The sequence below is a fragment of the Agelaius phoeniceus genome, chromosome 1 (genome assembly GCF_051311805.1).
Source record: "Agelaius phoeniceus isolate bAgePho1 chromosome 1, bAgePho1.hap1, whole genome shotgun sequence".
Classification (NCBI taxonomy): domain Eukaryota; kingdom Metazoa; phylum Chordata; class Aves; order Passeriformes; family Icteridae; genus Agelaius; species Agelaius phoeniceus.
The window spans coordinates 52,862,267-52,886,579 of record NC_135265.1 but is presented as its reverse complement, the minus strand read 5'-3'; the positions used below and the strand labels follow the sequence as shown (position 1 = coordinate 52,886,579).

At 43.2% G+C, this 24,313-nt stretch overlaps 1 protein-coding gene across 2 annotated transcripts in view; it reads right to left on the bottom strand.

Moving 5' to 3' along the window:
• EGFR (epidermal growth factor receptor) overlaps positions 1–23,712 on the bottom strand; it is a 157,855-nt gene extending 134,143 nt beyond the window's left edge. For both annotated transcript variants that reach the window (XM_054629073.2, XM_077178891.1), the window contains exon 1: positions 23,257–23,712. In XM_054629073.2, the coding sequence (XP_054485048.2) occupies positions 23,257–23,365 (109 nt within the window). In that variant the 5' untranslated portion in view covers positions 23,366–23,712. The remainder of the gene's footprint in view (positions 1–23,256) is intronic.
• Positions 23,713–24,313: the final 601 nt, after the last annotated feature.

The following is a 24,313-nucleotide window of genomic DNA, read 5'->3' as shown; positions in this document are numbered from 1 at the left end:
CTACACAGCAGATGTGTAAAAATAAGAATAGAACTATATTTCCATGGATACGTGTAAGTAAATACACACATAAATGCAGCACCAACCACACCTCTGTGGACTCTAGGGGTTGGTTTGCCCCCAGGACTTAGGACTTTTCCAGCATGTTACAATTTAGTATTTGCATTTGTCAAAAAGAAACTGCCAAAGTTAATAGCTTGAACTGTTTTCATTTGCTGATACAAATTGTTACACAAACAAAAGAGAACAACTACTCAGAACCTATGGGCATGCAGTGAGCTGCTTTACTCTTGACAAAGAAAACTTTATAGGGGAAGAAAAATGGTCTCTTCTCCTTTTCCTGTAACAGCAAAATTTTCTGCTCTTTTTAAATATATTCAGGGCATTGCTTACCTAAAGCTTCCAGAATTTAAATGAAACCACTGCATTGGCTTTATCCAGTTAAGTAAGCAATCATAGATGCTATAAGCAATAAACTTCTAGACTGCAAGGAGGTGAGTTGCTTAGTCATCTCTGTTGAGTGCCTGAAACTCCACTTTAGAAACACTGGTGCTGGATTTTTGTCTAGTATTTGAAGTAATTATTTTAGTTTCTCTTGTAAAGTCTTTGTGACAAGGTGGTCATAGCAGGCTGGGGTCTGATGAGGCAAGGGGCAAAACCCTGTCCTTTACTTTTGGCCCTGGGAAGTGCATGCCATTGCCATGCAGGAGATAAACTGTGGTCCTAAAACAGATGTGCAGCCTGGATTTAGAGAGTTGATAATGAGTCAATGCATGTAACACACAGAGAAACACAGAGGCCGTGTGGATCCAAACCACTGTGTGCAGGTAAGACAAATGCTTTCTTGGGCAAATAAAGAAATCCACGCTCTTCCCTGCCACGGCAGACAGGGAATTCTCCAGGCAGGCATAGATCCATACTGTACTGTAAATTATGGCCTGCTATAAATGAAAAATGCTGATTTGGGGATTGTTCACTTTGTTATAATTTTCCAAGAGTAATATCCTGCAGGGAACAGCCAAGTTAATACAATGTTTCCACTCAAAAATTGGCAGTGCAGGCACAGCCGATGGGGTGTATTTAATGAGACTTTGCCTGCTGATAAAACGTTATTGCAGAACGTGCAGGCTAAGGAGAGCCTCATAGTTTCCATCCCGGATGAAATGTTAGCCTAGGAAAACTCAGTAACTAGCAATACTTCTCTGCACTTGTAATACAATGTATAGTCTTACTCTGTTTTAGACATGTTCTATAATTGGTAAGATCTTTTAGCCATCAGCAGTGTACAGATGCCCTTTTGTCTGGTTTATTCTCAAAGGGAGAGGCTTGGGATCTGCCACGGATACGACTCATACCCGTTGTTTTCACACTTGGCTCTGATGTGCCGCACAAAGGTTCATCTGCTCCATCTGAGAGAACCTGAGTGTAACTCACGGAGCTAATCACCTCCAACACAAGTATTTGCTCATCTTTCCTGAACCTACTCTGTATTTTCTCCAAACTTCCTATTTTTGGCACAGGGTGTGAATAATTTCCAGTGAAATGTGAAACTACAGTAATGCACAAAACAAAATCTGGGATTGAGCAACTGAACTGAGAAAAATCCAAAGTGTCAAAAAGCCCCCGCTGCTCTGTTGTGAGCATGGCACGAAGGTAACAGATGTGTGCAGCCCTGAAACCATCCTTTCTGCTCCCCTCCCTGCCCTATGCCCACAGTGCTCAGCACTCCTTTTGCATCCATCAGCTTACATAAAGCTCACAAGCTGCTGAAGTCTGAAACTCATGGAAACGTAATGCGAGCAAAACTCCATTTCATGCTACATCTCAGTGATCAGCATCATGGACAGATGAAGTTCCAACTTCTGCATCTTTCGCCAGATGACAGATCAGCGCGTGAGCACCGAGGGCTTGAAGGAAGGAAGGAGCCAAGGACCACAAGAGCCCCTTGGGCTGGGCGCGGGAGGTTGCACAAACACACACCAACAAATGTTACGGGTCTCCCCTAGGGAACTTGGGGCAGCGCTGAACATGATGCAAATTGCATGGAGTCACAGTTTTGCCCTAATTTGTACATCATTTTGCAGCATAACTGCTTTATATCCAGTATTGTGCAGAGGAGGAAAGAAACCCCCAAACACTGCCTTGAGATCACAGGCCAAGTGCTTGCTAGAGCTACGAACAAATGTGTGCGTGTGTGTCAGCATGTGCGTGTAACTCCACAGCTCCTCTCTCCACCCCCATACACAGCACAGGGAATCTGCTAATGCTTAAATGGTGGGGAGGGTCAAAGATTTATTGTGGGAAAGCCAACAGTAATTTTGTTGCCTCTCTAAAATACTGCAAACATCCAAATTCCACAGCTTAAGCAGAAAAATAAAAGTTACACTTTAATTTCAGACTTTAAAGATTCATAGAATCCACAACCGAAATCCACTGCAATATTTCCATAAATTGAGAGCAGCAAGTTATTCTCTCATAAGCGAAGCTCCTTCTACAAAACGTGACAACAAACTTTCCAAAGGTAGAACTGGAATGTCAGAAACCTCCTTGCTTACAGGCCTGCCAAGAGTCCAAAATCCCTGCCTTTCGCAAGGATTTCTCCAACTTTCCCTGTGCCCCTCCACAAGAAGAGGCATGCAAACACTTTGGCAAGAGGCAGAAAGATCTCGTGGAAACACTGTGGAAAGCACTGGAAGCAAGATTTTCTTTAACAGCATGAGGGGTGAACTAAGAGAGGTTTGCTGTCTTCCCAAGTGCCCATTTGCTTCTGGTCACACACAGGACTTCCATGTGCTGCAACTGTGAAGCGTCCCAAGGAGCAGACATAACCAAAGGCTTATTCAATCTCTGGGCTGCAGGGTGGCATTTTGAAAGATCTTATCTGACTCCCCCCAGGCTGGTCCCAGGCTCAGTCTTCTCTTTTGGGAATACATTTTTCCATGGAAGAAAGCTGCTAGTGGGAAAGACCCTCTGTGCTCAGGAGTGGCTGCTATTGCAACACCCTGGTTTGGCAGAGGAGGCTGCAGCGTCCCCGCAGCTGTCCTGGGTTGCAGCCAGGGGCTCTTGCCGAAGGTGCTTCATCCTGGGTCCAAGTCTTTTATGAGTCCCAGACTTGCACAAGAGGACTGATGCCAAGTTCAGTATGTTCTTGGTTTTACCAGCTGCCTTTTTAAATTAAATTATTCCAATTCATAATAGGATGAGAAACTGAACATGAGATGAATAACAAGGTGCAAAAGCTTCACTTGATTTTGTACGAGTTCCTCGATATTTAGCTGGGGATGTTCACTCCACAGCCCAAGGCTTCAGTCAGTGCCAGTGGCTGATGCAAACTTTTCTCTGGTAGGAGAAGGAGGCTAAAAGTATTAAAGTGCCAATCCCATGTAAAAAGCATGGCATGTCTAGCCTGTCCTATGTTAAACTAATGCTAAGTGACATAAAATGTGAGCATCTCTATGTACTTCATCCCAAAGCTTCCAGCAATTTGTTCCATTACCAAACCTCAAACGAAATTTTTTGTAATCGGTTGCATTTTAGACCTCTGTGCACTAGTTTTCAGTCATTGCAGGTATTCAGAGACCAGGTACTTTGTGATTTTTGCTCTCTCCACCCTTAAGCACACTATGGAGAAACATGGGGTAACACTCAGTGTCAAGGCCTCCCCAGCTTTACTTTTCAGACCTCACCACAAGTAGACCCCACAGTGACTGGGCTCACCAATGAATTTTTCATTGCTATGTAGGGCCCCAGGCCTGAGGGATCTTCTCTTGTATAAATTGTATAAATGTATGTGTAAATTTGTCATCCAACTGGCAACTTCTTGCCATGATGATCGCAAAAGCATTCACCAAATTTGAGAGGAACTCCTGAGGACGCTACATAACCAGCTGGGTTTGGATGGCACGTGCCCTGTCCGAACAGCTCCATCTCCACCAGTGAGGGTAATGGAGTGAACAAACCCGGCCAGTAGCTGAAACGTTTTCTAAAAATCACTGAAAAGAAAATAAAAAAATTCAATCACTGGCCTCACACAGTACCATCAATACATGACAAAAAGCAAGCACTCGGTTTCAGAGGGGTCATTAAACCTTAAACTAGCCACTTAACAGGAGTGCCAGTAGCAATACTGGTCAAGTCAATGTTTGTGCATGATTACACTTCAAATTTAAATGTGAAGCTGTTGTCTTAACAGGATCTGTGGAGACTTGTTTCTCTTTCTAATGGATTTAAATTGACAATAAAATGGAGCCCAGGACAAGGGTACAAAACAAGCTTGAAGAACAAACATGCATTTTCAAAACACCATGAAGTTATCAAGGGCATTTTGCATTGCCTGCCCAATGCACATAATTTAAAAGAAAATATTCAATTAAAAATAAATAAAAATTGTGGGGAAGGAACACCTTTTGAATCAGATCATAGAATGGACAGTCATCATACGGTGCTCTTCTCCACTCTTCCCAGCTGTAAGATGCTTTTCCTTCGTATGAAGCTTTGTACAAAGCCACAAATCAGCCCTGAGAATGCTCATCCAACTGAAAACTTATGGTGAGGGCAACAGGCGAGTGGTTGGGCAAAGGAATACACCCAGCCCACCTCAGGAGAAAATAAAGTAAACACAACATGACCAAGGCTGGCATCGGGGTCTTTGGCCAAGGAGAGGTGTGCAACCCTCTTTTTCACAGCTCAGTCTGGCCAGTTTGCTGCAAGTATCCTTGTGATACAGCAGTTAAGTGCAGAAGTTGTGCAGCACCTTTTGCAGGCTTTCCAGATATTACAGGGCTAGTTTTACCTTATAAAGGTCTTTTGTCATCAGAAATCATGTTAGATCTGTAAAGCAGCTATTGTCCTGAGATTTTGGACCAAACTCTCTTTCAATGGCAATAAGTTATGCTTTCCTTAGGTCTCTACAGTATCAAATGCTATTAAAAAAGAAAGTAAGAATAGAGATGTAAATATCCCACCTGTTATCCTGGCATGCGGCAGAAAGTAGTGTCACTAAAAAAACACCCAAAACCTAGCCAAAAAACAATAACAAAAAGCAAACACACAAACCAGAATTCACTATGCCATGTAGGTGCCTCATAAATATCCTCTTTAAGTATTTACCCGCAGCTGAATTTGGATTGCAGCAAAAAACCTCATTTGTATTCAGCCAAAGGATTGCTGCTAATGCTGCAGAAAAACACAGTGCAGATTAATTCTCAATATTAATGAAAGCAGAATATCCTAAAGCTGTGAACTAATAAATATGCAGTCATGGCCAATGACAGTTTGTAGACAATATATATAGTTCAAACCTTTAAAAGTTTCTTTTCTTTTTTTTTTAATTCCCTGCTTTGTTTTCTATTGGTCCAAAACTCAGAAACCCTGATTAACTTTGCAAGCAAATGCCATGGACAGAAAAATTAAAGGGACCTTAAGGAAGCTGTTAGGCAGCCCTCACCCAGAGAAGTTTTAACAGGGTGAATCATGCCTAACCCAAACACAACCTCCCAGCTTATCGAGGAGGCTCCAAGCCTTGCCAATGCCAAGCTGGGGCCAAAAAGCAAAGGCACAGAGCTGGGCCAGCCTGCCAAGGCTGTCAGCAGTGCCAGGAGCTGTGGGGCAGGCTGAGGCTTCCCCTGGGCACATCTGGAGAGCAGCTCCCACAGGGGCATCACCCGCCCAGCAGCAGGCCCAGCATTCGAGGATGCCCACACACTGCTTGGAAAGTCAGAGGCAATTAGTAACAGGTACGTTTTCCCAAGCCAGGGGATTTTGTGTGGCGGTTTCCAAACATGCCCACACAAATGCTTTTTAAGACCCCAGCACTTACACACTGCTGTGGCTTCACTCACCCTTTGTTTTACATCTCAGAAAATGAAGTCCCTTTAGTACACACACCTTGTATTGCAGCACTGAATTCTTGATAACACACAATTACTTGGGGTTGGGGGTGGGGTAGGGCTTAGACCATATCAAATCTATAAAACAGTGCAGACAATTATAATACACAGATCCTGATTTTATAATCCTCTTTTGACTGTTTCATGGGAAATCCATTATTCTGATCCCTATACAGTCAAGTCAAAACCACCCAAACAAAATCAAAACCAAAGTTCTCCCCAAAATCCAGAGCTTGCTAAGGATTTGATACTTGAATTTTAGCTCATCCTTGGTGTATCTTTTTCTTGGGCATACTTCTTCTGAGCATGCTTCTTTCTTGGGCACTTATTCTGGAACACTAAGCCAAAATCCCCTGCTTTATCTGCAACAGATTATGATTTCCATGCAAAAATCCTTATTGCAGCTACAGTGGGCTGAAATAAATACCCAAAACAACAAAAAGTAATTGGCAGACTATGGCATAGGACTTATCTACAATGAATCATAAAGGACAAACTTTTTTTTTTTTAACAAGTCCTTTACACCTGACAGCCCAGACTGGGAGCAAACCTGAAAGACTTGCATCCCTGCTTTTGAGCATTGCTTTTCCTGACTGTATTACCCAGGTCTGCTTTCAGACCTGAGCACAGTACCTCAGCATTTCAGCATTGCAGAATATTTACCTAAGGGTGGAATGTGAACTTATGTTTTCATATCACAGTGCTGCAGACACTTACACTGTCCCCTTTTCATACCTGTGCATGTTAAAGTACTGTCAGCTTTAGGTAACATGCAGCTGCCTGCAGCACAGGTAAATGTTTACTATTCCTTCCTATAAATGGAAATATGTTAACAAACTTGCCTGGCTTTCAGAAGCCTTTGGTGTTTAACTTAGTCCATAGCTAAAGCAAGCTCTCTCCCTTTAGCATATCATGTTGTATACAATCAGGAAACACAGCAAGGGAACACACATGCATTTTAAACTGGGAGTGCTAAGCATTATAATACATCTGGTGCAATGAAATACGGAGTCCATGAAATAACTTTCTAAACCTTGGGAAACTTCTTCTCCCTGACATCAGCCACCCACTTTCACTTTGTGCACAGGCTGTGAGCTATGGACAAAACATCATTTTCAGGTATCAACCCTACCTACCACCACATCCTCTAGGCAAGACCCTCAACTTCATGTACTGAAATAGTGCCACTACCTTCATTTTTAAAATTCAAAACAGACTTTCCCCTCAACATCTCCGTGAGCAGATGAACAAATAAATTTCCTACCTGGGTAAACTACTACGAATGGTGAACCCAGTTCCTCTGCCCCTGGGAGCTCCTTTCAGATAAACACTCATCAGACTTCTAAGCTTTTCTGCCTCTGTGTCTCCAAGAGCATTTTTAATATGCATCTCAAGCAGCTTGTTAAAAACCTGCTAGTGCTGGAAAGCATTCCCAAAGTAACATTGAGTTTATCATCAGAAGTGAGTGATTAATTAGATATCAGGCAGACAGGCTGGATTTTTGAAGGTGGATGTATATTTCTGAGATAAATCACTGCCTGCATTCAATTTTTGATGTAGTACATTTAAAGCACTACATACAAATAACAAAATATATCATTAAAAATTCTGCTTTTGACCACAAACTGTGACTTCTTTTTGTTGTCTCAATCAAATTATCACATATGTTATGTGTCTGAACACTTTCACTACAGACCTATTCATTTAATACAGTACATGCATGAAATATCTTTTATGCACTGGACTCCCCTGTCATATTTGTATCAGAACTGAATTGAGTTTCTGAAGAAACTTCTTAGTGACCCTCTCAATCAGTTTTTCTTATTGTTTGGGCAGCACCACAAAGGTGCTGTTTCCAATCCCAGGATACAGTCCCTATTGCTGCCTTTAACTCAGTGAACTTCCAAGTGCTTTTGGCATTTGCTCAAACAAAACATACTGAGGCTGTAGGATGGTTATCAAGAATAAACCTGCTCTGCCATCCTAAAGTAAGAGTGACAGTAAATATAGTTACCAAGAGAGAGAATTAATGAGCAAGATCCGAATGGGGATTACAGAGATGGAATATCAGCCCAAGTGCTGTGGGTTATACTACAGTGAAGGTGTAAAAGGTAGAGGTTCAGAAATCATCCAAAACTAATCTGTGAATGTTTGTGCCTGCCTGACCCAGGCTAGGAAGGGAAAGCTGCCTTATAACCCAGCATGGCTTTCATGCAAAACTTGTGAATTTTTTAGAAGCATTTTAATGACAACGTATAGCTTCATCAGGGATTGGGTTCAGCCCTGAACATCCAGCTATAGCAGGGTCTCCTTACACCTCAGTGTCTTACAAGGAAAACTCACATAGGTTTACACTACTAGATTCAGACTAGCTTAAAACCTTTCCTAGTCTTTCCTAGGTCTCTTGCCTCCCCTAAAACAATTACATTTTATAGTACAGAAACTTTTACAATGTACCGCTCTAATGTTTAATAGACAACAAAACATACTTATATATACACCCCTCAACACATTATTCCTTATTATATCAAATACAGATGATACACAAATGTAACATGAAACCTTGTCCAAAATTCAAAATGTCCTATAAATCAAAACTTCTGATACTTCCAGTTACTCATGACTTCCCTTTCAATCATTTTCAGTGGCTCATTGTAGAGAAATGTCAGGTATCTGCCCTCACCAGGCACACCCTACAAAAGTGTCACCGCTGGAACCTCTCAAAACCATCACTCCCTTTCACAATGCAATTTTTGTCACCTGTAAAACAAGACTCTTGAACCTGTACAAACTCTAGCCCTACACAGAGCTCAGCTGATTTCAAAGGGATTGTAGGCTTGAAATGATGCATCTGTCAAAGAGCTTGCTGAATTAGATCTATTGCTATTTATTTCTGTTAAGAACTTTTCTCAACTTCTGAACAAATTCATGATCTCCTTCCACTGTAGCACTCACCAAGTGTTAAGTTCCTACTCTCACTTTAGCTACGTGCACTTTAAAAATCTGTCTAATGTACTTCTGTGAGCGCTACATAGATGGGAGCTGCTTCAGCACCGGGTGGCATAGCAGTTGCTGTGGTAACACCATTTTTTTTTAATGATAAAGCAAGAGTGCCAGAGGCCTCTATATAATAAGAATTACATATTAACATATCATCTCAGGCCTATAGTAAATAGTTCTCAGGAACAGAGAGAGAGAGAGGTGTATGCTACATACACACGCTTCTTTGCAAGAGCTCCCATGTAAAAATTTTGGCTTCAACACATCCAGTGTGTGAGTGAAATGCCACTCAACTTGATAAAGCTCATTCCAGCAAGTTTAGAGATATCTCATTTTTGCTAATCCATGGCACCACCGCTTTGGCTGGCAGAAATCAATGCCTGAAGCCACAGCGCTTTACACAGCCTAAAGAATTCACCCATCATATTAATCACATCCAAAAATATATCTAGAAACAATCTTTTCAGAAAAGAAAATGGAAGGACAATTACCAGACTTACTTGCCTTACCCAGGCAAAAGACTCATTGCAAGTTATAACACTGATACCATAAAATCTTGGGATGTGATTATCATCTTACCTTCTGTTTTGGGAGAATTACTTTTTGGCATAGTGTTCATATAACACAGTGTGGTATTCTATATCAGTTTTTCCCTTTAAACTAGATGAGAAGAATTTTCTTAGGCAAATAAAGTAATAAAAAACCCTGAACCTGCAGTGGCAGGCAAAATATCCACAGACTTCAAAGGGATATAATGCCTACAGTTTGCTGGATTGAGCCTGAAGAGAAAATGCTGCAGTGTTACTGTAACTGAGAAGCAAGAGTTCCAGATTTTCTTCTCTCTCCTCCAGCTCTCCAAAATTTTACCTTTTCCATAAGCTTCCATGTATGTAGCTACAATGCTTTTTTTCAAAGTTGCACATTCTGAAGTTGAGGAGCCAAATCATTTTGAGCCCCTCCTTGAAATCCACTTTACCCCTCCCTGTCAAGTACATCAGAAAGGTGGAGATATAGCAAGCAAGTTTATCAAAGGGCCATTCAGGATCATTAACTTAAGAATTATATTTTTCTGGGGAAAAGCACTCCTGAAGCTGTATAGATGGAAAGCAGAGAATATATTCCCCCAAGATACTTTCCTACTTCTACCATCACCCCCTAAAGAAAATAAAATAAATAAATATGGGCAAGCAGTAACTCTAGGAGGACAGAACTTGTGTCTATTTAGCACATTTCTGTTCCCCTCCTTCCCAGAGTATAAAAACGAAATTCCACCTACAGGCAGGTAAACCAGCTCTTTCTTTCTATCCCATGCTGCAGAGGTGGAAAGTCCATGCTCAACTCTTCATTAAGCTTTATATTAGCAGTGCTTATGCATTGGATATGTGGAATATCACCAACAAAGTATCAGAGCTGGAGCAATTCACTGCTTGACTAATCTAATGACATATTTTCCTGCTGTCCTCACTGCATTATCAGTGCAGTATTAACAGTGATGTTGCTTAATGCACTGTTAAATACTGTGTGCTATTTATTTTCTTGCAAAAGAACTTCCTTCTCTTCCCACTTTGGATTAAAGCCCATTTTGCATCACACTATGGCCAATAATTTATCTAACCAATCATGTGGAAGGGATGAGGGGACTAAAAATGAGATAAGGAAAGCAGTAGCTGTGAAAACAGTTTGAAAGAGACCATACATTGACACAGCTTGTAAGTTATAGCCAAAATTTAAGCGCTTCTTTTTTTAAGCGCTTATTTTTTTAACTAGGGTATTAATGATTATGAAAGTAATTAAGCCTTTTTTAATGTTCACATTCTAATAATTGTAATGCCAAAAAATCCACAGTGAAAGCTAACAATAGAGTAGAAATATAGTAAACTTAAACTATTTCTTAATTTTCATACAAACCCTGCAATGACATTGCCTATTTCTGCTGACCTAGTGAGCAACTGGCAGAGGTAATGAAAAAGTGCCTGTCCTCTACACACAGAAACCTCAAATGTAAACCCACCTCAGCCCAAGCCAGGTAAAGGACTTCTGGGAAGCTACAGCAACAGTGGACCTGAGTCATTAATTTTTAGGTGACAGTATTTTCTATTATTTATTATTAGAGTTATTACATCTTCAGAGCGAAAACCTTATTTTATGAAATTACATAAACACGATGGTAGCAATTTATTGCAGGACCCTAAGATGTTCACTGACAATCTAACAATGGATGGAACTATTGTTGACAATTTTACAAAAGCTCTTATCAGAGTTTATGGGCCGTTAAGCCCAACAGTGTGATCACCAGTACGATATCATCTCTCTCAGTAGTACAGAGCTGGCCCATAACAATCCATTTTCTAATCTTCTCTATTATAATCAGTCTGTTTACTTAGAAGTCATATGTTTGCTATTTCTGAAATTATTTGAGTCTTTGGAACTGTATTTTAGTCCACAGATAGGATCCAATAGGTCCCATATTAAACAGGATAAAATAGCCCTTCTTTAAAATTCAAAAAATCAATTCAGATTTTCTCTTCATAAGTTGAAATACAAAACACAGACCTTAGCATACCTGTATTACATTGCATGATACAGGCAATACAATAAAAAGGTAATATTTTTCCCCAGAAGATCAAAGGATTCAGTTCTTGACCTGAGTTTGTCATTGACACCCTTCCATGCCCTATGCTGACAGGAATTAATTTGGCTGGTAGTAACTAAAGATTAGACAGAAAAGAAATAGAGAAGGTGTTAATTAGCTATTTTTACTCTTAATTCACTGAATAGCATGTGCTCATTGATGCAAACCAGACTGCTGCTGTTCAAATCAAGATGACCCTCATTTAGAAAAAGGGTCTGTTCTTCCTTTTTTGCACATGCTAAGTCCTTCATGTGTCAGCAAGAATTATCCACACATACTGATGGGAGCATCTTACACACCGCTGAACACAAACTTCCTTGGTCCTGGATTAGTTCATCTACCATAGACAACTGTGATAAACTGATGCTGCCTAGGGGATCTGCCTCATTAAGGAGGGAAAGAGAGAACAAGAGCAGATTTGAAATAATAAAATCATTAACAAGAGCACCTTGAAGAGCTTATTAGGTAGGAAACAGACTGACAATACCATTGTTTAACACTTAATTACTTTTTGAAGACCAGATGGAAACAGGAGAGCATTTCAGTGGTCATCCTTTCAAATTCAAAACAAAAAGATGAATATCAAACTGATCCATTAACTGGGCATGTATCCGAAAACAGATGTTTTAAGAAATAATGAGATCCTACCAGATAACTGAAGATGCTCAAGTTTCAACTTCACCTCATATTGCAGACTTCCTCACTGCAAGAGGTCAAATTAGGAGCTACAAATTACTTTTACACCAAATTAAAAATGCTGCAACTCAATTACTTATCCTCACAGGCAGGTGGAAGCTGAACACACAGCATAAATCTGTCCTACATGCTTTCCCTTCCAGATCTGCTGTGAAATACTTGTCCCTGCTCCTACTCTCAAAGACTGAACTTCTGCCATTAATTCTGGCGTAGTGATAATGGCATCAGTATCCACCCAGATGTTACAAACATGGCAATAAGGCAAAGTGTGGAGCTGATACCACCTTCCCAGGACTTTGCTCAGTCTGCTGCGCAGACACCAGCTCAGTTCTCATGTTGACCTTCCTCTGCTACACGAGTGAAACTTTGAATAGAAGCCTGTGCCGTGTCCCCAGCATGTTTGGGTACACAAGGACCAGATAGAAGGGGCTCTTTTCATTAGAAAGCCAAACACCAAATGGTCCATCTGTACAGGCAATCAGTGCCCTGCTGGTCATTGTGTCTCACTAAGGACACTCTCAGCATTCTGATGCCAGTCACAATCCAAATATGGAACCTGAGGTGGAAAAAACTTTCCTGCTGGGCATAATTCATCTTCCGTTCACATTACCACATTACCATTTCCATTAGGAAAGAACCTGGGTCAGTACCTGAGGGAGGGGAGATGCGACTGGTTTTCTGGCAGCTTGGTTTTTAGGAGTGTTTTCAGAACCAGATTAAGGGAGAGAAGTCGAAGTCACACTTCCACCATTTCCCAACTCTCCACAAATGCCAAGGGCCCCACGTCCTACCCGCTGCTCTGTGGTGCAAAACCCATGTTCATGCGGAAACCTAACAGCTCCAATTATGGTCTAGCTGTGACAAATCAGCTTCCAGAGTCAGGATTTTGCCAACTAACACTTCTGCTTCCAAAAAATTGGTTTGTTTTGTTCTGGTTTAATTGGTTTTTCACTTGGGGTTTTCTGTTTGTTTTTAATAGGAAAAAAAAAAAAAGGCATGTACTTGGTGCTGAACTAGTCTGAAGAGCAGCAAAATAAATTGAATCCTGTTCAAGAAGTGAGAATGTCAAAATTCCATTCATGAGAATTAGGTTGCAATAAAAATGGAGGAGAAAAACCACTTCACTCCTGTAACTTAGATTTTAATTTTTAAAGGCCTTTGCTATTCAGCAGTTTCCAAAACATCATGCCCACCAGTCACTCAGACTTGAGGATATCTCCTCCCACATTTTTGTGGGGGAAGATTTCCTTGTATTCACGTGCCCAGTAGATGATCTCTGCACCTTCAGATTTAACACATGAGAAACAAATTTGTCAAACTTTAGTCATATCAAACTTTAGCTCATACCACAGCTGTCCCTTCCCAATGATTAAAGGAAATGAGGAAGGCTTTATTTTTCTCCCAGCTTCTAAAGTTTGTGTAAAATTCACCACCAATGCCTTCATGTAACTTCCACTCTCAGAAGAAAAAGTGATCACATATGTAAAATGGTATTTTTATCTGGCACTGAAGATCTGTTATCTTCATTATTTTGAAATCTCTTTTATCAGTTTTGTATAAATCTGTAAATTGTGTTTATTGTACCTTTCATGCTATATTAACTGAAAAAGTTGGAAAGAAACATGATAGCAAAATTTTATCCTGAATAGAGCAGATGATCACTTGGCCAGTAGACCCCAGATCTTACCATATCCCACAGCTCCATATCATATTGCCTTTGATAGTCCAGGGCGTATTTTCTTAAATTAATATTGTTTTGTACGTGGCACAACAAGTATGACATAGCAGCAAAGTGACCATGCATTTTTTTAAATACTATTTTCACAACAACAAAACCACCTGGGATTTTTCAGTTCCATAACATAGCAACTTAAAATTAAAAGAAAACTACAAAATAACAACATCAGGAAACAAAGGACAAGCAGACCTTTTCTTCCTTGTCTTCTACATGAATCGCAATGCTCTCATCCAAAGTCCAAATCCAAGAGCAGAAGTTGCAGGTGACCCATGAAGCACATCCCCTTGGAAACACCAGGCACAGCACATAATCCATGGAACAGGTCTGAAAAAGCAGTTTTCTGCACCTCTGGTTATGCACATCCCTGGGAGCTGATGGCCAAGTAGGACACAAAGGAAAGCTAAGACTGCAGTAACTGTAAATATTTGCAAAGCACCTGCTTGAGAATTGCCCACTACAATTACAGAAAATGGAGGTGGCCTTGGCCAGGTGACTTCTTTTTCCTGTTAAGAATCTGTTTGTAGAAAATTCACAAGAAAATAAAAGTGCAGAAGATACAGCACAATGCCACTTGTGCAAAACATATGTGCACCTCATTTTAATGTGAGCTCTGGTTAAGTGGCTTGTGTTGAAATGCTACCTAGCATTCCAAGTGTAAACCAGCTTAATCATATCTATTGAAAACCACATAATAAATAACATGAAATATGCAGCATGCCATCCTAATTGCAGAGGCTGTCTCACTTACTAGAAGTCATTTATTTATTCAAATTACTTGAGCTACATGATTCAATCTGAATCATGGGAACTAGTTACTGATTTGTGCAAACAGCCTCTTACTTCTTTGCTAAAGGCATTGTTGAAATAACTGACCCAACTGCTAAAACAAGCTTCTTCCTTGAACCCTGCCTCTTTCTTTAGTTTTACTTCCTGAGTGAACTTCAGAGAACATCACTATTCTACAAAAACACTGTAAATTTAATTTAAAAAGTAATAATTCCAATGCAATGAATTAAGTAATGCAATGGGAAAACTGGTATTTTTAGGATGAAAAAATTACTTAGTAATAGGGAACTGCATATGCAGCCGTAACTTCACTTTGCAGAACTGAAGTACACAGCTCTCAAGAAGAAACATCCACTGCCTCAGATGTGATTCAAACTTAATTTTCAGAATTGCACATATGTCTCAGAGCTTAATGGGGGAGAGGGAGTGAATACATATCCATGAATACATGCCCCCAGACAGAAGAAGCTACAATTTTTTTTGGTTGGTTGGTTGGTTTTAGGGTTTTTTTTAAGTTAGGCCCTGCAAATGTGAGAACTGCCATCATAACTGTGCTGCAGCTACATAAAAAGCATAATTTCGGAAACAATACATCTGCTTACACCCAGCCTTGATCTGCAGCTACTGTCTCACAGTGCTGTTATTTCAGGAGGTGCTGGGGCTTCCCCGGGGCAGTGGAGCAAGGGGCCAGGCACGCTGAGCCCTACCACAGGCAGGGAGTGAGCATGCCTCAGCCGCCAGGAGCCAAGCCAGATGCATGCCACCACAGGTCACCTCATCCCAGGCTCCAGCCAGCCTCCATCAAGGGACATGTCCCCAGGGAAGGGCACACAGGAGGGCCTTCAGGAAAGGGAAGAAATGATGCTGCACACGAGACATTTTTTCAAAGGTTGTAAACAAGCCCCAAGTAGGATGTTGGTTACCTTCAGCTCCAGACAGTGTTTATCATGGGCTTGGGCATGGGGTGAGAGGCCAAAATACTAGCAGACAACTTCATCAGTGGCCAGATGTATTGCCTCAGGCAAGCATTCAAAGTCTCTGTGGCTTCGAGCCCTTGAATCATGATAGGTAAAACAATACTTTTCCCTATCTAGGAAAAGCGCTGTGCAAGCTCCCAGTGCCCCAGTGCCAAGACTGGCTGATTTCCAAGGCTTTCCTAGTTATCTTTGTATTTACTGCAGAATCTGGTGATGGGAAGGCAGGGATTATGCCACCATGTCCTGATTACCAAACATACAAATGCCATTCCCACAAAGTGATAATTTTCTTCTTATAAAAGCCAGAGTTAAAATACTACTATCCTGTCATCAAGACAGCTGGTTTATATCCTCTTCTCCTTCCTTCCACCTCTTCCCCAGAAAACATCCTGTCTGGCATGGTCTCTACCAACTCATCCAACTCTACTGGTCTCTGCACCCAGGAAGGAGCCATCCACCCTGGCAGTGTAGCTCTGGCACCACTGCCTTTGCTGGCCCTGAATGCTTACTTACAGTTTTTCACATTGGGAGGGAGGGGGCTGGCAAATCCCCGACTTTTTCAGGAACTGGAGGATACTCCTGGGGAGGCTAGCCACCTTTCACACAGCACCTTTGCAAGGTAAAGCAACCAGAGAGAGGTAACTGCTAGACAAGAAGACTTTTAACCCACACAGAAGCGTTGCTGGCCCTTGGGGCATTGCTACTGCTCAGCAGTGTCACCCCATATGCCCAGAGCCCCATCCCGCCTCCAGCAGGAGCCTGCAAGGCTCGGGCTCTTCCACTGGAGCTCAGCTATGCATGGTGAAGGTGAGAAACATGTGGAGGCCAGGGAGGTAATGGACACCAAGCTTCTTTTAATTTAAACCTATTTGTTTATCCCTACTTCACTATTTTTACAATTTCACCGTTTCAATTTAAGAAAATAGAAAAAAGTGATCACTAGCGTTTTGGACTTCATTTATCTCAGTACTCACAGAGATCAGAGCAGAACTATTCATGTGTACACAAATGACAGTTTACCCCACTCCCAAAGCCTTAATTTTTGGAGCCAAGCTCAGCAAACATGCTTTGGCCAAAAAACTAAGTGGGAGGGAGGTATAAGAAAATCAAGTGGTATTCTGGTATTTTCAAAATAAACCTGCAAATTTTCATTTCAAACAACATTTCATTTTGCTTCTTACCCAACTTAAAAAGAAATAGTCTCAACTCAAATTGATCTGATTATATTAAAACAGGGCTTTTTTCTTGGTGTTTTGTTGCTGGTTATTTTTTTTTTCTCTTCACTTCACTAAAACAACCCCTGACATACTTGTTTCAGTATGGCTGGAAATTATTCTTTTTTTTCTAGGCATTTTTTCCCCCTCTTCAACCACTGAAACAAACAAAAGCCACCCATGATTCAATGCACTCTACTAGTAGAACATGCATGTGAACACGTAGATGTTTACTTTCATGTACGCAGATGTGCTGGGCAGAGGAAGGAACGCTGGCAGCAGAAGGAGAATCCCTGCATCTGCCTTGCATGGATCTGTCAACAGGAAAAACACACTTTGCATTGAAGCTTCCAAGGGAAAGCTCACACATCCTTACGGGATATATAAATCCAGTGTGTCTCTCTCCTAACTATGCCCTCTGTTTGTTAAAAAATTACTTTTAGAAGGTGCGGTGTGATGTGGTGTGGTAGCACTTGCACTTGTTAGCTCAATGGCCAACACACATGGCCACATCTTTTCACTTTGGTCATCAGAAACATTTCCTGCTCAAACACACAGTCTCACAGGTAGGTTTCTCATGTTTCTTCCTTTGAACAACCCTTAATAATATTAAGCATGGAGAGCACAATACCCACATCTACACATTCCCCCCCCCCCCGCCATAAGACAAACTAGAAAGTTGTGCTGTAGTTCCTAATAAATAACCACCTTGCTTCAGCAGAAATAGACATTTATTTTGGTCCAACTTCTCTGTACAGAGGAGTACATCTTTTTTTTCCACATTTCCTTTAAAAATGACTTCTTCTGCACATACTAATGCCAAATATTTTGTAACTATTTCTGATATTAAAAAAATGCACTATTACTCAATACTGTTAGGTCAGCAGAATTCAGCCATAAAAAAAGGAAGCATTACAATTCCGTTTGCCATAGTTGGAAGTCAAGAAGTAACAATCAGAATGCACTGAAACACACTGGGTCTCATACTGTACCTACTAATAGTGTTCCTGGAAGTTCCTGGAAGAAGGAGAAGGTCAAATCCATACGTACTTAACAGGATCAGTGTGTACTGTATTAAGTTGAACAAGGACTGTCAAAGTCCACACAAAACATTAAGCAGCGGATTTCCACACTGTGTACCATTAATGCCTGGAAAAACATAATTCACCTGAACACTTCCTACCAACACCTACACAATGCTGACAAACCCATAGTGCAGGCCCTCCATGTGCTCATGGATTTCACAAGCTCTCTGAAGCCAAGAGGTGTGAACAGCAGCAGTTCTCAGAAATGGAGGACTTCTGGTGGGTCACATCCAACACAGCTCTTGAACCACCCTCATCACCAGAGGTGTGTAGCATTGCAGAAGTTTTGTTTAAAGGGTGCATCCCAGCAGTGAGGGCCCCTCATTATAATTCCTATTCCTCTGCCATAGAGCTCAGCATCACACAGCTCCTGGCCATGGTCCCTAGCACAGGTGCTGGGTGAAGCACTGCTCAGGACCCAGAGAGGCAAGTTCTCCACTTAGAGCAAGATGTGTTGCTCAAGCTAACCTCGAGGCAAGTGCAAGACAGGCACCTATCCCTATCACCACAGACACTGCTGCTTGAGTGTTCATTGCAGGCTACACATCTCCCACAACTGCCACAAAGCAAATGCAGGAGTCAGAAAGTGAGAATGATCCTTCCAAATAACAGCTCTGCTGCATTTCCTAATAACTTTCTCTTTCTGACAAAGCCAGCCATTTCCCAGCCAAGCTGAATATGATTCTTGTGCCAGATGAGCCCGGACTGACAGAAGTTCATTTTCCACTAATAAGTAAATTTCCAAGGAGAGCAGTACAGCAGAACAGGGGTCTGAGAAATTATAAACACAATTAGAAGACGCCTAATGCAATTCACACAATTCCAAAATGGCAATTATTCTATCTAGCAACTAATCTTTTTACAGAATTTGACTAGTCTAGATTTATAAAGGTTTGTCAGCCAGGTCACCCCAGGAAGCGTTCCTAATATAGAACAGCCAGAAGATGTTTTTGTGAGTACAGCCTGTTCTGACTCCCTCAAATAAAAGTTCTGCAAGTCAAATTTTTGTTACACAAACCGTTTTGCAATACAGATCCAAGTCTGACATGAGATTTAACACAAGTTCTCATACCTGTAAATGCTGGTGCTTATAACATAACATGCTGACACCGGTTTTGAGTGTCAGTTCTTTCTGGGATAGTCCAACTCACATACATAGAGTAACTGTACTCTCTGATGCACACATACTACTGAAACCTGGACTAGAGCAAGAGTTTGTAGCAACATCAACAGTTTCTATGCAAAACCATTCCATGAAGGTACTGTCATCCTCCCAAAAATGAAGTAAACCTTCCACTAGGCTTGTTTCCGAAGAGCTATTAAGCAAAGGCAGTTTGTGCTCAAGGAAGATAAGGACACTTTCTGAAGGAACTGGTTTGGCTAGTCAGCTATCTTGCTGCTAAAGCTAGCATATCCCAGTGATTTCAGTGATACATGGATACCTAAATGCAAAAGTCAGCCCTGAGGACCATAATGGCATTGTGTGACACTCCCCAAAAGTCTCTCTTTATAAATTAACAAATAAATTACAACGGACTAGACTGATTGTAAAGTCTCCAGGGCATTGATCTTGATTTCCAATTTATCTGCAAATCTCTTAATATACTCTTGATGCAAGAAATAACACAAGTATTTAGCAGCACTTCAGCATGTAGTCAGCTCACCATACACACACTCTTTGTTGAGAGGCCAATCTCCCTTGTAAAATTTTGCACATAGTCACTATATTTTGCAGATTGACTGAATTAAGGAGATGACTTACTAGCATTTTACCTTCCCTTCACTGCTCTTAATGATGAGTTTTGGGTTTTGTCTTCCACTGAGGCACTGGAGTAAAAGCAGCTCTACATTCAACACTACGTATTTATTTCTATTATCTCACCAAATTGGGCCGTATCAGTATGTAAGTTTCCATTTCTCTAACTGTATTTACCATCATGACTGCACAGATTGATTTTAGTTTACAAATCCAAAAATGTTTGGTCATTTACCAAGGAAATAGAAAATAATAAATGGTTGTATAGACAAGACCTCACATAATAAATACCTACACAAACATACTACCAGCTCCTGTCCACATAGAAAATTCCACTTGTGTCAGTAGTAATACAAACACAGAAATGAGAGAACAGTGTACCAGTTCTCCTGGGACTTTAACAGGACTATGAGGCATCCTTCACCTGGTACCAGGTAGACAGAGGACACTGCTGACTCCTCAGCCACCCTGTGGATGTGTGGGCAGCCTCCTGCTCCTGGGAGGCCCCCATAGCAGGCACAACTCACAGGCTCCTGCCAGATCTCTGCTCCACAGAGCAGCAGCCAGGTTACACTGGGGTGCATCTAAAAAAGCACTGGATGCTTGCACCTAACTGTATCAAGCTCTGCACAATCCACAAAGACTCGTCTACTTGTAGGCATCTGTCACAAGTGAGCATGGAATAATACACAGTGCAGAAACTACAAGACAATACTCAATATAAGTACACACAAGGCCACATGTAAACACTGCACAGGATATCAGACAAAAGTCTTTTACTTCACATGGACATGAACACTTGGATACCCTTAAAGAACTCAGAACTCTTTGTGTAAGAGTCCAGGTACAGAAAGGTACCACAGCCCACTCTGGCAGCTCCCGAGCTGCCTGGCACGGCTGCGTGCACACTCCCGACACGGAGCAGCACACTCCCATCCCAGAACCGCTGCAGCTACAGATCAAAACTACAGATATAAAACCAATATATAGCAACTCAAAGCAATTTGCTGAACCGTAGCACTGTCACTGAGCACTGGCACACAAAAAGGACACGGGTCAAATGCATCCGGAGTAAATGGTATGCCAGCTATCACAGTATTTATCTCAGGTACCACCAAGCAGGCCTCCAGGTAGATGATAGATTAGTGGAAATCTGGATTAGTTCGACTGTGCTTAATGTGGGCTGACATCAGAGCAGGTACATAGAGGTGGGTATTGATCCCTGTGATGAGAGTACTTCACTTTTGAGCAATGCCCTTTGGTTCTGGAATATGTTCAATTAGGCTTTTGTTTGTATCTTAATGATTATAGTGTTACAACAAAACCAATTTTCTCTCATCCATCTTCAAGAAAATTAATTCTACAGTTTTGGGAGAAGATACAATTGTATTTAAATTTCCATTCAGACATTATGTTGATAGGATTTTATAGGCTGATTCTGATGTTCTTCTAACAGCTGCCCATGCACCTTTTCTTTTTGAGACCACTCAATTTGGTAATAGAACAAATCAGGTTGAAGTTTTAAGAAGTGTCATTTCACATGTGATTTGAACTTGCAGAACTGTTGCATATATTTATTACAGCAAGTTTCCTTTCAGCATTTCTCTGAATTCTGATGCTAGGTCTTATCATTTGACCAAGGAGGCAGTCCCAAACATACACTGATCCTCTACTACCTGCTGGACCTGTTGCTTCAAATCAATAATGCACAATTCTCAGATGCTGCTTCATTTTGTGCCTCTGAGTAATTTTCTTGCTTATCTTCAAGTGTGGGGAGAAACGAATGAAGTCCAATCAATTGATTAATGCTTTCTGAAGAAATCCTTCTGCCTCCACCTCTGCCACTGAGCCTCCAGCTCTTACCACAGGGACAGTTACTTGCTGACACAACATCCTGAGAATAACCTCCACTGGATTTATCACGTAGCCATTGATTATTTAGTAATCCTAAAAAAACTGGCAACCTCCTAAGCTTATGAGATGCAGAATTAAACCTTTTAAACAAGGTATTTCTCCTCACTCTTAAAATATTATACAGGGCATATGTACCTGAGACTGCATCTCAAAAGACAGGCAGAGCAGATGGGAGGCACTTTACTTCTCATCACCTTCAAAGGGTGAGGAAAAAAAAATAAATAAAAAGAAAACCAGGAAAGAAAAACTGCCCATGTTACATCAAGAACAGGTATGAACTTGATTTCTGGAACAAGAGAATCTTTCCGCTTTTTAAAGGTTGTGCAACTAGTTCTTTTGGATGGGGTGTTCCTCACTTTCAGGGCGGCTTTACAGTCCACAGTCACGAAAGACTCTAACTCAGTTGCTCTAAGCCATGCAATCAGCCCTTCTAGAAAGTAATAGTTCTCTTCTCCCGCTTTTTCTTTAAAAAGAATGAAAGGAAAAAGAAGTAAAACCAAACCACCCAAATGTGCATTTTTTCCTCTGGCTGGCAGATTTCCAAGATTAAGAGGACTGCTCTCCGGCTGGAACAGCAGCCGGGGCCTGCTCTCCAAACTCACAAAAGAGAACACCACACACAGAGAAAATGTGACGGGTCTGACGGGCCAGAAACGTCTTCTCACCCTCTGAGACAGCTTCTCCAATGAAGAAGGAAAGCCCAAGCCCCCGCGGCAGCCCCACGGCCCGGCCCCACAGCCAGCCCCGCCGCGCTGTTCCCACGCACCGCCGGGACGGGCGGGCAGCGCCGGGGCGGCAGCCTCGGGACGGGACGGGACGGGACGGGACGGGACGGGACGGGACGGGACGGGACGGGACGGCGGCTCCTTCGCGCCGGGTCGGGCAGGGAAAAATCGCTCCTCTTTCTGATAGCTGGGGAACCAGAACCCACACGAAGTTCCCCTTTTTTTCAGTCACCCCCTCCCCAGGTGTATACTTCTTTCTATTATTACTACGACTGTTTCTGAACAGGACAAGCGGAGGTGTGCGGGTCAGAGCGACAGCGGGTTACCGGAGCGGCGCTTACGCGGGAGCCCCGCGGCTTTTCCCCGCCGCCCCGGTGCAGGGGAGCCGAGAACGGCCGTGCTGGGCTGAGCCGGGAGTGCTCTCCGGGGAGCGACTGGGAAACGTGGGAAGGGGGGAAGAAGAAAAGAGAAACACTAAAGAAGAGAAGCACAACCGATGAGATGTGCCAAGGCTTATTCCCTTTTATTTCCTCCACCCCCACAAAAGAAAATAAGCCAAGAATCAGGAAGTCAGGGCTGCGTGATCGCTGCTATAAGTTTGGTTTTCTCCCCATTTCTCTTCTCTCTGTTTTTGGGGTGGGTTTTTTGTTTTGATTTGGTTTGTTTTTTTGTTTTGTTTTGTTTTTTTTTTTCTTAGGGAAATGAGTAGTTGGGACTTTCCCTCCGCCTCTCCCCACGGGAGGCCGCGGCACGCAGCCGCCCGCAGCCCCGGCTCCCTGGTTCCCCGGTGCGCAGCCGGCAAAAGGCGGCGGGACCCCCTCACCCTCGCCCCCCTGGCCCCCTACCTTTCTTTCCCTCCACGGCGAGGCAGAGAGCGAGGCGCCCCAGCAGCAGCAGCACCAGGACAGCGGCGCCGCGGGGCCCGGCGGCAGCGAGGGGGCTGCGGCCGCCCATGCTGCGGGACCGCCGCTCCCTCGGCGAGGTGCCTGGGGGTCGGACGGGACGGGCGCACGGGTGATTCCACGGAGCCGCTCCTGCTCCCCTCTGCTCCTCTCCCGCGGCAGCGATCAGCTCCGCTCCGGCGCTCTGCCCTGCGCGGCTCCGAGCAGCATGCTGGAGGGCGGCCGTCGAGGGCTGCGCGCACACGTGCGTGCCCCGCTGCGGGCGGGCTGCTGCCTTCCTCCTCCTCCTCCTCCTCCTCCTCCCACCTCTGCTCCTCCTGCTGCAGGCGGCGGCGGGTGCACAAGGGCTTGCGGAGCGGCTGGAGCCGGCTGTGGGACGGGGTGCGCCCGGCTGCGCTCTCCACTCGGTCGCGGAGCGCAGGGGCTCCCTCTGGGGACGCCAAGGAGGAGGAGGATTGGGAGGGAGCAAGGAGGAGAGGGGAGGAGAAACCGGCAGCGCCGTCCCCGCCGAGGTGGAGAAGGGGCGGGCTCCCCACCTGTCCCGGACTATAGGATGAGAGGAGGTGGGAGCGGGGATGAGATAATTCAGTCGTTCCTCCTTGCTCGGGAGGGTGTGTGTGTGTGTGTGTGTGTGTGTGTGTATTTTTTCTACTTCCCGGCAGTTTCTGCCCGGCAGCTGCCCAAGGCATGAGCGTGCCTTTGCGGCACCGCTCGCAGAGAGGCGGCGTGGCCCTAACGCAGCTCCTGCCCTCCCGCCCGGGAGTGGTGAGGGCCAGAGGCTCACAGCAGCGCGGGTGTCCCCGGGGGGTTGCAGCAGCAGCGCTGTCCCGGCCCGTTCCTCAGGGAGTGCTGTCCCGTCGCAGCTCCAGGGAGAGGAGTGCGGGCCAGGGAGAGCCGAGGGGTTCCACTGGGGAGCAGGGAAGCCGCTCCGGAGGTTCGATCCATTCCCCAGTGGCGCATCGCCGGGCTCCGGCCTCCTTTCTGCCCCCCCGAAATCAGC